The 14477-nt window shown below is 43.6% G+C and overlaps 1 protein-coding gene across 6 annotated transcripts in view; it reads left to right on the top strand.

Moving 5' to 3' along the window:
• Positions 1-14477, top strand: part of LOC139264534 (tyrosine-protein phosphatase non-receptor type 3-like) — a 418869-nt gene that overhangs the window by 193585 nt on the left and 210807 nt on the right. For 5 of the 6 annotated variants that reach the window (XM_070881141.1, XM_070881142.1, XM_070881144.1 and 2 more), the window contains 2 exons: positions 1639-1811; positions 5766-5900. In XM_070881141.1, coding sequence (XP_070737242.1) covers positions 1639-1811; positions 5766-5900 — 308 coding nt within the window. The remainder of the gene's footprint in view (positions 1-1638; positions 1812-5765; positions 5901-14477) is intronic. The other variant, XM_070881143.1, reaches the window with a different exon arrangement.

Raw genomic sequence — 14477 nt, 5'->3', positions numbered from 1 at the left:
GGTGAGGCCTCACTAAGGCCCTGTACAACTGCAGTCAGGCCTCCCTGCTCCTATACTCAAATCCCCTAGCAATGAAGGCTAACATGCCATTTGCCTTCTTCACCGCCTGCTGTACCTGCATGCCAACTTTCAATGACTGATGAACCAAGACACCCAGGTCTCGTTGCACCTCCCCTTTTCCTAATCTGCCGCCATTCAGATAATATTCTGCCTTCGTGTTTTTGCCACCAAAATGGATAAACCTCATATTTATCCACATTATACTGCATCTGCCATGCATTTGCCCACTCTCTTAACCTGTCCAAGTCACCCTGCAGCCTCTTAGTGTCCTCCTCACAGCTCACACCGCCACCCAGTTTAGTGTCTTGGGGATAACTTGAGATACTACACTCAATTCCTTCATCTAAGTCGTTAATGTATATTGTAAAGATTTGGGGTCCCGGCACTGAGCCCTGCGGCACGCCACTAGTCACTGTCTGCCATTCTGAAAAGGACCCATTTATCCCGACTCTCTGCTTCCTGTCTGCCAACCAGTTCTCTATCCACGTCAGTATATTACCCCCAATACCATGAGTGTCTCTCTGTCTGTCTGTCAGTGCCTCTCTCTCTGTCTGTCAGTGGCTCTGTGTTTCTGACAGTGAGGGAGTGGAGGGAGAGAGTGAGGGAGGGGAGAGGAGGAGAGGGGGAGAAGGGGAGAAGGGGGGAGGCTAAACGGGCACGGCCGACAAGAAGAAGCCGGGCCTAAGACTTCGGGCGGGGCCCGCCCCCAGCAAGATGCCGGGCGGGGCCCGCCCCCAGCAAGATGCCGGGCGGGCGGGCCCCGCCGATGCCGTGGAGAGGGAGCGGAACGGACCTGAAGGGGGTGGGGGGGGAGAGCCGCAGTGGAGCGGGAGCTGAACGGGGGTGGGGGGGGTGGGGAGCCGGAGCAGGAGCTCGAGGAGGGAGGTCCAGTCCAATCTTCGCCGCCCCAGTGAGCCCATTTGGCCAGGGCTATAGGGGCTGCGTGCTTCGGGCCCCTCCCACATAGTTTAGGGCACCTGGAGCTACTGCACATGTGCGCACACTGTAGCGTGCATGTGCAGAGGTCCCGGCACTGTTTTCAGTGCCGGGACCTGGCTCTGCCCCCCACACTTGTGCTGCGCTGTGCCGAGGGACTGGATCGACCTGAGGGAGGGAAGAATACCGAGGTAAGTTTTCGGTGCAGTTTTGAGTGCAGAAATCAGGCATGGCTCGCGGGGCTGCGCTTTTCTAGGCGCGGCCTGAAACTTGACCCCTATATATCTTGGCAAACATTGTTTGGTGCTTTGTGATTAGTTCTCGGAAGTGTATCAATCCAGCTAACTAATGTCTCATCAATTCTGAGAGTCATATTACATTGTTTCCAGACTTCTATAAAAAGGCTTTTACAGATCTGAATTTTAAGAAAATCGTCCATAATGTGGCAATCATCACAAGAATATGCAGTGCAAGATAATTTAGTAACAGATTTATATAGGTGCTTGTGTGCATTGTAACTTTATAAAAGTGCTGCTAAAGCTTGTGGAGATGTGCTTCTGGCATTTATCTGGTTCAGATTTTGGTTCAACCCTACTTTTTACAGCCATGGGCACTTTATAAATCTGTTTATTTATTTGACAGAAGGAATCTCAAGGAAGCGTTGTTGGATTTAATATGCTTAATTATAGAGCATGTAAAATCCTTTGGAAATCTTGTGTAGAGCATCACACATTCTTTCAAGCAAAGAAGCCACTACCTCGAGAGAAAAAAATACTCACAGACTATTTTACACTTGGCCACAGAAACCAGAACAGGTTTGCTTGCTTTCATAATTCTGTTAAGGTGTACTATATGCCTGTGTTAGAGTAGTTGTTCACTCATATCAGTATAACATTCTGCATCTGTAATGACATATTAAGTTTGTGTTTGTTACTACATTCTTTTCATGAAGCTGTAATGTCCTGTCTCACATGGCCACCACTTGTAGAGATAACTTAATCCACTCTGAATATTGCACAAGGAGTATTGCCCATTAGTTAGTTGGCGCATGAGGCATGAACAAACACTGATAGCTTTTCCAGTGAGAAAGAAAGACTCTTAGAGAAGGATGAACCATCCGTGGCTAACTAAGGAAGTAAAGGATGGCATCAAACTGAAAACAAAGGCATACAATGTTGCGAAGAATAATGGAAGGCCAGAGGAGTGGGAACTTTTTAGAAACCAGAAAAGGACGACTCAAAAAATAGAGAGAGAAGTTGGTTAATGAGAGTAAACTAGCACGAAATATAAAAACAGACAGGACGAGCTTCTACAGGTATATAAAAAGGAAGAGTAGCTAAAGTAAATGTTTGTCACTTAGAGGATGAGACTGGTGAATTAATAATGGGAAAGCAGATACTTTGAACAAATATTTTGTATAGGTAGAAGACACAAAAAGCGTTCCAATAATTGATAATCAAAGGGCTATAGAGAGGGGGGAAACTTAAAACAATCGCTATCACTAGAGAAAAAGTACTAGGCAAATTAATGGGACCAAAGGTGGCCAAGTCCCCAGGACCAGATGGCCTGCATCCTAGGGTCTTAAAAGAAATGGCTGCAGAGATAGTGGATTCATTGGTTGTAATCTGCTAAAATTCCCTGGATTCTGGGGCGGTCCCAGCGGATTGGAAAACCGCAAATGTAACACCCGGATTTAAGAAAGGAGGTAGACAGAAAGCAGAAACTACAGACCAGTTAGCCTAACATCTGTCATCGGAAAAATGCTGGAGTCCATTATTAAGGAAGTAGTAGCAGGACATTTAGAAAATCATCATAACAGTCAAGCAGAGTCAGCATGGTTTTATGAAAGGGCAATCATGTTTGAGAAATTTGCTATAGAGTTCTTTGAGGATGTAACAAGCAGGGTGGATAAAGGGGAACCAATAGATGTAGTGTATTTGGATTTCCAGAAGGCATGCTAAATGTTGCCACGAAAAAGGTTACTGCACAAGATAAGAGCTCACGGGGTTGGGGGTAATATATTAGCATGGATAGAGGATTGACTAAACAGAAAACGGAGAGTCTGGATAAATGGGTCATTTTCAGGTTGGCAAACTGTAACTAGTGGGGTGCCACAAGGATCTGTGCTGGGACCTCAACTATTTACAATCTTGGATGAAAGGACCAAGTGTAAAGTAACCAAATTTGCTGATGGGAAAGCAAGTTGTGAGGAGGATGCAAATAATCTGCAAAGGAATATAGATAGGCTAAGTGAGTGGGCAAAAATTTGGCAGATGGAGTATAATGTGGGAAAATGTGAAGTTATCCACTTTGGTAGGAAAAATAAAAAAGCAAAGTATTATTTAAATAGGGAGAGATTACAAAATGCTGAGGTACAGAGGGATCTGGGGGTCCTTATACATGAAACACAAAAAGCTAGCATGCAGGTACAACAAGAAATTAGGAAGGCAAATGGAATGTTGGCCTTTATTGCAAGAGGGATGAGTATAAAAGTAGGAAAATCCTGCTACAACTGTACTTCTTACTACTTAGGTGGTCCCTCATATTAAGGATGACTTGCTTCCACACCAAAAAGGGATGAGTTCACAGGTGGTTCAATGAAGGACCTGACATTCCAGAGCCAGAACTACATATTGAAGGGTGGAAGATGCCTGTGCATGTATTTTTTTAACATACGGTGGCCGTTGCACACCAGCATTACAGGGCATTGGTGAGACCACACCTGGAGTACTGCATACAGATTTGGTCTCCTTATTTAAGGAGGGATATACTTGCATTGGAGGCAGTTCAGAGAAAGTTCACGAGATTGATTCCTGAGATAAAGGGGTTGACTTATGAAGAAAGGTTGGGCCTATACTCACTGGAGTTTAGAAGAATGAGAGGTGATCTTATTGAAATGTATAAGATGCTGAGGGGGCTTGACAGGGTAGATGCAGAGAGGATGTTTCCCCTCGTGGGGGAATCTAGAACTAGGGGCATAGTTTCAGAATAAAGGGTCGCCCATTTAAAATGGAGATGAGGAGGAATTCCTTGTGAGAGTTCTGAATCTTTGGAATTCTCTACCCCAGAGAGCAGTGGAGGCTGGGTCATTGAATATATTTAAGGTGAAGATAGACAGATTTTTGAATTATAAGGAAGTCGAGGGTTAGGGGAGCGGGCAGGAAAGTGGAGTTGAGGCCAAGATCAGCCATGAAATTGAATGACAGAGCAGGCTCGAGGGGCCAAATGGCCTACTCCTGTGCCTATTTCTTATGTTCTTATGTTCTAATACTGATAATCTTTCTACTTTTTTCACAAATTAAGTGGTTTGCCCAATTTACGCATTTATCCTGATTGCAAACTATAATGATTAAACCAATACTGAAGCAGTTTAGGGAGTCATTTAATAAAGATTGATGTATAGGATGGAGAAGTGTAGCTCAACACACCAACAGCAGCAAAGTGCACAATTTAGAATATGCACAAAGATTTACCTTAGCAATATTTAAAAAACAGTAAGCTTCAGCAATATGAACCAGTGTATGTAACTTTTCTTTCCAATTATTTCACTTTGAAATATACTCTGGTGTGGTACACTGCAAATTGATGTAGAGAGAAAAAAGTGTTACAAGGAACAAAAGGACACGATACTTCGTTCAGTTACACAAGTTGATAAAGATGTAAGAAAAGGATAATATTAAACCTGTACAAATTATTTGTTGGGCCATAGTTAGAATGTTGTGTTCAGTATTGGGTACCCTATTTTAGGAAGAATGTTACGGAGAGGGTACAGAAAAGATTTACTACAATTATACCAGATATGATTACTTTAGTTATAAGTAGGGAAGACAAACTAAGGGTCTTTTCAGTAGAACACAAGTGAAGAGTAGAAATGTGAACCTGTGTAGAGGTGTTTAAAATATGATTAGGTAAAGTAACAAAAACTATTTTCACTGGTCAGTGGGTTGGTACAAGACGGCATGAATTCAAAATCATCATAAAATGAGCAGGGTGAAATATTTTTAATACATAAGGTTGTTTGGGACAATGGACTGTTCAACCAGAAATGGTGATGGAAGCTTAAATCATAATTTTTAAAAGGAAAGTGGATACATATTGGGAAAGGAAGGATAAGAGGAAAGGACGGGACTAGATTGCTCTTGCAGAGAGCTAGCACTGGCACAATGGGCCCTTGGCTATAATTTTTTTTTGATTCCATGTGCTTTCCATCCAGTGAAGTAAAATGTTAGAACATCTGCAATATATAAGAATATTTAGCGGTTGCCAGTTTTTATATTTTTAATGCTTTTCTCAGATAGTTTAAGAATTATGTTTGAGTTTCTCTTCTATGGTAAGTTAGCATGTTGTCTTTTTATTTCTGGCACCTGGGTACGAATTCACCGCAGACTGATGGAATCTATGTCTCTTGCCTTGCTAACTGTAAAGGTATTATGTAAAGTGAGTTTTGGGCACTGTCAACCGATTTCCCAGAGAGAACACTTTTCTCTAAGCTTTCAGTCACTCAAATGTCAGAAGGATGGTTGACGCAAGAAATTGAATGAATTCCCACTAGTGTAGTAGAGGATATTCTAAGATTTGTTAATGCACATTTTTTAGACAAGGGTCAAGCTTCCTTTACTTTTTATGTGGCTGTGTTACACCAGACTTAATAACAAAATTGGAATAGGTTTTGATTCCTCAGCATTAGTATTCTTCAACTTGATAACTAAAAAATATTAAAACAAACAATTGGAATAATCATTTTAGGTCTCTCTCTTTGTTTGCCACAGGACTATCAACAATCAGTTCTGTCATCGTGTCATTGGTGGGATGGTCTGGAATCCAATATTAAGAAAGTCTGTATCAGTAGAACAGTTGGAAACCAGAAGCCTTCCTTCTCGATCTCCACCGTCTACACCTGATTGGTAAACAACTTTACAGAAATTCTTTTATCAAATTGTTCTAAACCAGTAAATATTCTTAATGTTTGGAACTAGAATTAAGAGGTCAGCACAACAGTGTAACACAGGAGTTCCAACATGCTGTGCCAGAGTGACCGGTCACTTACAAGTACCAATTTCAGCTGTGTCACTGTGGATATGTGCCAAGTGGAGGCCACATTTTTCCAAAAAGGAAAGGAATATTAGAGGTACCGTTGTCCCATTCCACCCTTGCACAGCTCCCAGCAGCTGGTTGTGGAGTAGCATTGGCTAAATCCTAGGAGCCAGTCAGCTGTCTTCCCTCTCAGCTAGGATGGTAAGTACCATAGGGAACCTAAGAACAGATGCATAACAATTGCTCTTGCAATCGAATTAAGTTGTACAAATTTGAAAGGCAGAAGCTGAGGCCCTGGACGTATTGCTTTTCAGAATATCTATCTTGGACCTGAGCCCGCATGAAGATTCAGAAAACTCAAATCCCACAACCAAGCACCCACTAAGATAAGGACGATTAACTAGAAATTTATGACATTAAGATGCCCCCAAGCACTGTAGAAAACATATGTATTAGAATTTACTGTTGTATGCTTGTCTGCTGCAGTATTTAGCTCGATTTGAGTTGTCCTAAATAAGAATATAAGAAATAGGAGCAGGAGTAGGCCATTTGGCCCCTCGAGCCTGCTCCGCCATCAGTAAGATCATGGCTGATCTGGTCTTGGGCTCAGCTCTACTTCCCTGCCCGCTCCCCATAACCCTTCACTCCCTTATCGTTCAAAAATCTGTCTATCTCCACCTTAAATATGTTCAATGATCCAGCCTCCACAGCACTCTGGGGTAGAGAATTCCACAGATTTTCAACCTTCTAAGAGAAGAAATTCCTCCTCATCTCAGTTTTAAATGGGCAACCCGTTATTCTGAAACTGCCCCCTAGTTCTAGATTTCCCCCGTGAGGGGAAACATCCTTTCTGCATCTAACTTGTCGAGCCCCCTCAGTATCTTACATGTTTCAATAAGATCATCTCTCATTACTCTAAACTCCAATGAGTATAGGTCCAACCTACTCAACCTGTCCTTCATCTCTAGAACCAACCTAGTGAATCTTCTCTGAACTGCCTCCAATTCAAGTACAGGTAACTCTCGATTATCTGGGTCTCTCAGGGATTGGGCTATACCGGGCAAACTATTTTTCCTTTAGAGCGAGTCTACATTTTAAAGTTAAAACTTTAATGAATCAATACAAACAGTAACAAAAGATGGACATTACCAGCATGCATGTACAGGTTCTGTGCCAGGAACCCGGTGTCGGCACTGCCCCCGTTCCCAACGTCAGCCGCGAGAGACAGCGGCTGCAGCAGCGCGTGCACACACACCAGCAAAGCAAGGGCAGAGGAGGATGATTTTTACGGTGAGAGAGAGAGAATGTGTGAGTGAGAGAGAATGAGGAAATACAAATGAGCACAGTGTTTGGAAGGCGATTTTTTCAAATTATTTGGAGCAGTCTTTTCACTTGTTAGCAGCAGAATTTTAAATCCCGTTACAACGGTTTCCCATTGGATCCGTGTACGGATAATCGAGAGTTGCCTGTATATCCTTCTTTAAATAAAGAGACCAAAACTGTACGCAATACTCTGTGGGCTCACCAATACCCTGTACAGTTATAGCAGGACTTCTCTGCTTTTATACACCAAACCCTTGCAATAAAGGCCAACATTCCATTAACCTTCCTGATTACCTGCATACTAACTTTTTGTGTTTCATGCACAAGGACCCCCAGGTCCCTCTGTACTGCAACCTTTTGTAATTTATCTCCATTTAAATAATATTTAGCTTTTTTATTTTTTTCTGCCAAAGTGGATAACCTCACACTTTCCCACATTATACTCCATCTGCCAGATTTCTTTATTAAGATGGAGAGTGACACAGTTAATTCAGAAACTAGGGTCCTGAACTTAAGGAAAGGTAACTTTGATGGTTTGAGGCGTGGATTGGCTAGAATAGACTGGCAAATGATATTTAAAGGGTTGACGGTGGATAGGCAATGGCAAACATTTAAAGATCACATGGATGAACTTCAGCAATTGTACATCCCTGTCTGGAGTAAAAATAAAACGAGGAAGGTGGCTCAACCGTGGCTAACAAGGGAAATTAAGGAGAGTGTTAAATCCAAGGAAGAGGCATATAAATTGGCCAGAAAAAGCAACAAACCTGAGGACTGGGAGTAATTTAGAATTCAGCAGAGGAGGACAAAGGGTTTAATTAAGAAGGGGAAAATAGAGTACGAGAAGAAGCTTGCCGGGAACATAAAATCTGACTGCAAAAGCTTCTATAGATATGTGAAGAGAAAAAGATTAGTGAAGACAAACGTAGGTCCCTTGCGGTTGGATTCAGGTGAATTTATAATGGGCAACAAAGAAATGGCAGACCAACTGAACAAATACTTTGGTTCTGTCTTCACACAGGAAGACACAAATAACCTTCCGGAAGTACTAAGGGACTGAGGGTCTAGTGAGAAGGAGGAACTGATGGATATCCTTATTAGTCAGGAAATTGTGTTAGGGAAATTGATGGGATTAAAGGCCGATAAATCCCTGGGGCCTGATAGTCTGCATCCCAGAGTACTTAAGGAAATGGCCCTAGAAATATTGGATGCATTGGTGATCATTTTCTAACAGAATATCGATTCTGGATCAGTTCCTATGGACTGGAGGGTAGCTAATGTAAACTTTTTAAAAAGGGAGGGAGAGAGAAAGTGGGTAATTATAGACCAGTTAGCCTGACATCAGTAGTGTGGAAAATGTTGGAATCAATTATTAAGGATGAAATAGCAGCACATTTGGAAAGCAGTGACAACATCGGTCCAAGTCAGCATGGATTTATGAAGGGGAAATCATGCTTGACAAATCCTCTGACATTTTTTGAGGATGTAACTAGTAGAGTGGACAAGGGAGAACCAGTGGATGTGGTGTATTTGGACTTTCAAAAGGCTTTTGACAATGTCCCACACAAGAGATTGGTGTGAAAAAATCAAAGCACATGGTATTGGGGGTAATATACTGACGTGGATAGAGAACTGGTTGGCAGACAGGAAACAGAAAGTTGGGATAAATGGGTCCTTTTCAGGATGGCAGGCAGTGACTAGTGGAGTGCCGCAGGACTCAGTGCTGGGAGCCCAGCTCTTTACAATATACATCAATGATTTGGATGAAGGAATTGAGTGTAATATCTCCAAGTTTGCAGATGATCCTAAACTGGGTGGCAGTGTGAGCTGTGAGGGGGATGCTAGGAGGCTGCAGGGTGACTTGGACAGGTTAGGTGAGTGGGCAAATGCATGGCAGATGCAGTATAATGTGGATAAATGTGAGGTTATCCACTTTAGGGGCAAAAATGCGAAGACAGAATATTATCTGAATGGCGGCAGATTAGGAAAGGGGGAGGTGCAACGAGACCTGGGTGTCATGGTTCATCAGTCATTGTAAGTTGGCATACAGATGCAGCAGGCGGTGAAGATGGCAAATGGTACGTTGGTCTTCAGAGCTAGGGGATTTGAGTATAGGAGCAGGGAGGCCTTACTGTAGTTGTACAGGACCTTGGTGAGGCCTCACCTGGAATATTGTGTGCAGTTTTGGTCTCCTAATCTGAGGAAGGACGTTCTTGCTATTGAGGGAGTGCAGCGACGGTTCACCAGACTGATTCCCGGGATGGCAGGACTGACATATGAGGAGAGACTGGATCAACTGGGCTCCAGGATGAGCAGGGCTGGGAACTCAACATCCAGGGGTATTCAACATACAGGAAGGATAGAATAAAAGGAAAAGGAGGGGGGGTAGCATTGCTGGTTAAGGAGGAGATTAAGGCAATAGTTAGGAAGGACATTAGCTTGGATGATGTGGAATCTATATGGGTAGAGCTGCAGAACACCAAAGGGCAAAAAACGTTAGTGGGAGTTGTGTACAGACCTCCAAACAGTAGTAATGATGTTGGGGAGGGCATCAAACAGGAAATTAGGGGTGCGTGCAATAAAGGTGCAGCAGTTATAATGGGTGACTTTAATATGCACATAGATTGGGCTAACCAAACTGGAAGCAATACGGTGGAGGAGGATTTTCTGGAGTGCATAAGGGATGGTTTTTTAGACCAATATGTCGAGGAACCAACTAGGGGGGGGGCCATCTTAGACTGGGTGTTATGTAATGAGAAAGGATTAATTAGCAATCTCGTTGTGCGAGGCCCCTTGGGGAAGAGTGACCATAATATGGTGGAATTCTGCATTAGGATGGAGAATGAAACAGTTAATTCAGAGACCATGGTCCAGAACTTAAAGAAGGCTAACTTTGAAGGTATGAGGCGTGAATTGGCTGAGATGGATTGGCGAATGATACTTAAGGGGTTGACTGTGGATGGGCAATGGCAGACATTTAGAGACCGCATGGATGAACTACAACAATTGTACATTCCTGTCTGGCATAGAAATAAAAAAGGGAAGGTGGCTCAACCGTGGCTATCAAGGGAAATCAGGGATAGTATTAAAGCCAAGGAAGTGGCATACAAATTGGCCAGAAATAGCAGCGAACCTGGGGACTGGGAGAAATTTAGAACTCAGCAGAGGAGGACAAAGGGTTTGATTAGGGCAGGGAAAATGGAGTATGAGAAGAAGCTTGCAGGGAACATTAAGACGGATTGCAAAAGTTTCTATAGATATGTAAAGAGAAAAAGGTTAGTAAAGACAAATGTAGGTCCCCTGCAGTCAGAATCAGGGGAAGTCATAACGGGGAACAAAGAAATGGCGGACCAATTGAACAAGTACTTTGGTTCGGTATTCACGAAGGAGGACACGAACAACCTTCCGGTTATAAAAGGGGTCGGGGGGTCTAGTAAGGAGGAGGAACTGAGGGAAATCCTTATTAGCCGGGAAATTGTGTTGGGGAAATTGATGGGATTGAAGGCCGATAAATCCCCAGGGCCTGATGGACTGCATCCCAGAGTACTTAAGGAGGTGGCCTTGGAAATAGTGGATGCGTTGACAGTCATTTTCCAACATTCCATTGACTCTGGATCAGTTCCTATGGAGTGGAGGGTAGCCAATGTAACCCCACTTTTTAAAAAAGGTGGGAGAGAGAAAACAGGGAATTATAGACCGGTCAGCCTGACATCGGTAGTGGGTAAAATGATGGAATCAATTATTAAGGATGTCATAGCAGTGCATTTGGAAAGAGGTGACATGATAGGTCCAAGTCAGCATGGATTTGTGAAAGGGAAATCATGCTTGACAAATCTTCTGGAATTTTTTGAGGATGTTTCCAGTAGAGTGGATAAGGGAGAACCAGTTGATGTGGTATATTTGGACTTTCAGAAGGCGTTCGACAAGGTCCCACACAAGAGATTGATGTGCAAAGTTAGAGCACATGGGATTGGGGGTAGTGTACTGACATGGATTGAGAACTGGTTGTCAGACAGGAAGCAAAGAGTAGGAGTAAATGGGTACTTTTCAGAATGGCAGGCAGTGACTAGTGGGGTACCGCAAGGTTCTGTGCTTGGGCCCCAGCTGTTTACACTGTACATTAATGATTTAGATGAGGGGATTAAATGTAGTATCTCCAAATTTGCGGATGACACTAAGTTGGGTGGCAGTGTGAGCTGCAAGGAGGATTCTATGAGGCTGCAGAGCGACTTGGATTGGTTAGGTGAGTGGGCAAATGCATGGCAGATGAAGTATAATGTGGATAAATGTGAGGTTATCCACTTTGGTGGTAAAAACAGAGAGACAGACTATTATCTGAATGGTGACAGATTAGGAAAAGGGGAGGTGCAAAGAGACCTGGGTGTCATGGTACATCAGTCATTGAAGGTTGGCATGCAGGTGCAGCAGGCGGTTAAGAAAGCAAATGGCATGTTGGCCTTCATAGCAAGGGGATTTGAGTACAGGGGCAGGGAGGTGTTGCTACAGTTGTACAGGGCATTGGTGAGGCCACACCTGGAGTATTGTGTACAGTTTTGGTCTCCTAACCTGAGGAAGGACATTCTTGCTATTGAGGGAGTGCAGCGAAGGTTCACCAGACTGATTCCCGGGATGGCGGGACTGACCTATCAAGAAAGACTGGATCAACTGGGCTTGTATTCACTGGAGTTCAGAAGAATGAGAGGGGACCTCATAGAAACATATAAAATTCTGACGGGGTTAGACAGGTTAGATGCAGGAAGAATGTTCCCAATGTTGGGGAAGTCCAGAACCAGGGGTCACAGTCTAAGGATAAGGGGTAAGCCATTTAGGACCGAGATGCGGAGGAACTTCTTCACCCAGAGAGTGGTGAACCTGTGGAATTCTCTACCACAGAAAGTTGTTGAGGCCAATTCACTAAATATATTCAAAAAGGAGTTAGATGAGGTCCTTACTGCTAGGGGGATCAAGGGGTATGGCGAGAAAGCAGGAATGGGGTACTGAAGTTGAATGTTCAGCCATGAACTCATTGAATGGCGGTGCAGGCTAGAAGGGCCGAATGGCCTACTCCTGCACCTATTTTCTATGTTTCTATGTTTCTATGTTTATACCTTGGAGTTTAGAAGGATGAGAGGGGATTTCATAGAAACATATAAGATTCTGACAGGACGGGACAGGTTAGATGCGGGTAGAATGTTCCCGATGTTGGGGAAGTCCAGAACCAGGGGACACAGTCTTAGGATAAGGGGTAGGCCATTTAGGACTGAGATGAGGAGAAACTTCTTCACTCAGAGAGTTGTTAACCTGTGGAATTCCCTGCCGTAGAGAGTTGTTGATGCCAGTTCATTGGATATATTCAAGAGGGAGTTAGATATGACACTTATGGCTAAAGGGATCAAGGGGTATCGAGAGAAAGCAGGAAAGGAGTACTGAGGGAATGATCAGTCATGATCTTATTGAATGGTGGTGCAGGCCCGAAGGGCCGAATGGCCGACTCCTGCACCTATTTTCTATGTTTCTACTTTTGCCCACTCACATAGCCTGTCTATATCCCGTTACAGATGTTTTGTGTCCTCCTCACAACTTGCTTTCCCACTCACCTTTGTATCATCAGCAAACTTGGCTACATTACACTTGGTCCCTTTTTCGAAGTCATTAATATAAATTGTAAATAGTTGAGGCCCCAGCACGGATTCCTGTGGCACCCAACTAGTTACCGTTTGCCAACCGGAAAATGCCCCATTTATCCCGACTCTCTGTTTTCTGTTAGTTAGCCAATTCGCTATCCAAGCTATTATATTAAACCAACCTGAATAAGATTAATGAAATATTCTACCAACACCCTGAGTAGGGCATTGATTGAAAAGCATTTAACACTCTGCTTTCCAGAAATATCAAAATATGAACCTAGCACAGAGTTATATCTCTTAGCTGTACATTATTGTTCTAACTGTATGAAAGCAAGGATAATTTGGATAACCAGAGTAATCCAAACAGTTGCAGCAACTTTGACAGTCACAGTAGCAGAGCAGCAGCTGAATTAACTAAATTAGTTCAAAATTTTGTTTGGAATTACACTACAACCCCATTTTAACAATGGTTGAATAGTGCAGGTTGGAAAATCAGGCACATCATCTTGTGCTCAATTAACAGTGCACAAAATTTTGCGAGGAAGGCTGTTTGGAGAGATTGAGGCAAGAGGGATGGCGAGCCCCAATTTAATTACTAAAATCCCACACTGAATTTCACAACTTTGGGAAAATGTCCACTCCCATCGAGCACCTTGCCCATATAAAATGGTTGTATGACAGTAACCATTTTATTACAATTACAGTATCTCTTTTCAGATAGTCTTTGCAAGTGTTGAAATTAAGTATCCACTGGGTCACCAAGAGGAGAGATCCAGCCATTCAAATGAACATCTGTTGCATTTTCTGGAATTCATTTGAGTGGATCTATAAAGACTTATCACAACTGTTGGAGGACGAGGAAGCAGTACCACCTGAGCAGGAGGAGGAGGCGCAGGAGCACGACGCGCAGGAGGAGGAGGAGCACAGGAGGATGAGCAGGGTGCGGCATCGCCACACTGCAAGGGAGGTCCGAGACCATCTCATTGCTGTTCGTTTCCGCTGAGTTCATCCTCACTTTAGTCTTCATCTGTGCATCTCCATCAGCAAACCAATAAAACCTTTCACACATAATTTTCCACAGTGAAATGAGAGGCCTGCACAGATATTCGAGCCCAAAATAAACATGTATTACACAAAGAATGGTGCCAACAAACATTCACACTATCAATTCTCACCCTTGTGCCGTTCCTTATAACCCTACTTATTCTGCAACTACGCTGCAGTGTCTCCCCTGTGGCTGCATCATGTCTCTGGGAAGGCTGCTGCGTTTGACCTGTGGACAGATGTCCTTCTGGGACGCCCTAGACCAGCTCTGGCCATGGAAGGGCCGGCTGCAGATTGGACCACATCATACTCCACGCCATCAGTCTAGATTGGCTCGGGCGAAGCCATGATTGGTAGCAATGGCGGAGTGGGAGGGCTCGGCTCAGGACTGCTGTGATTGTGAGAGCGCACATCAGGATCCTACTCCAATGACATGGCGCCACTCCCCCGAGG

Source organism: Pristiophorus japonicus, chromosome 5 (genome assembly GCF_044704955.1).
Source record: "Pristiophorus japonicus isolate sPriJap1 chromosome 5, sPriJap1.hap1, whole genome shotgun sequence".
NCBI lineage: Eukaryota > Metazoa > Chordata > Chondrichthyes > Pristiophoridae > Pristiophorus > Pristiophorus japonicus.
This window is presented reverse-complemented; position numbering and strand designations above follow the sequence as displayed.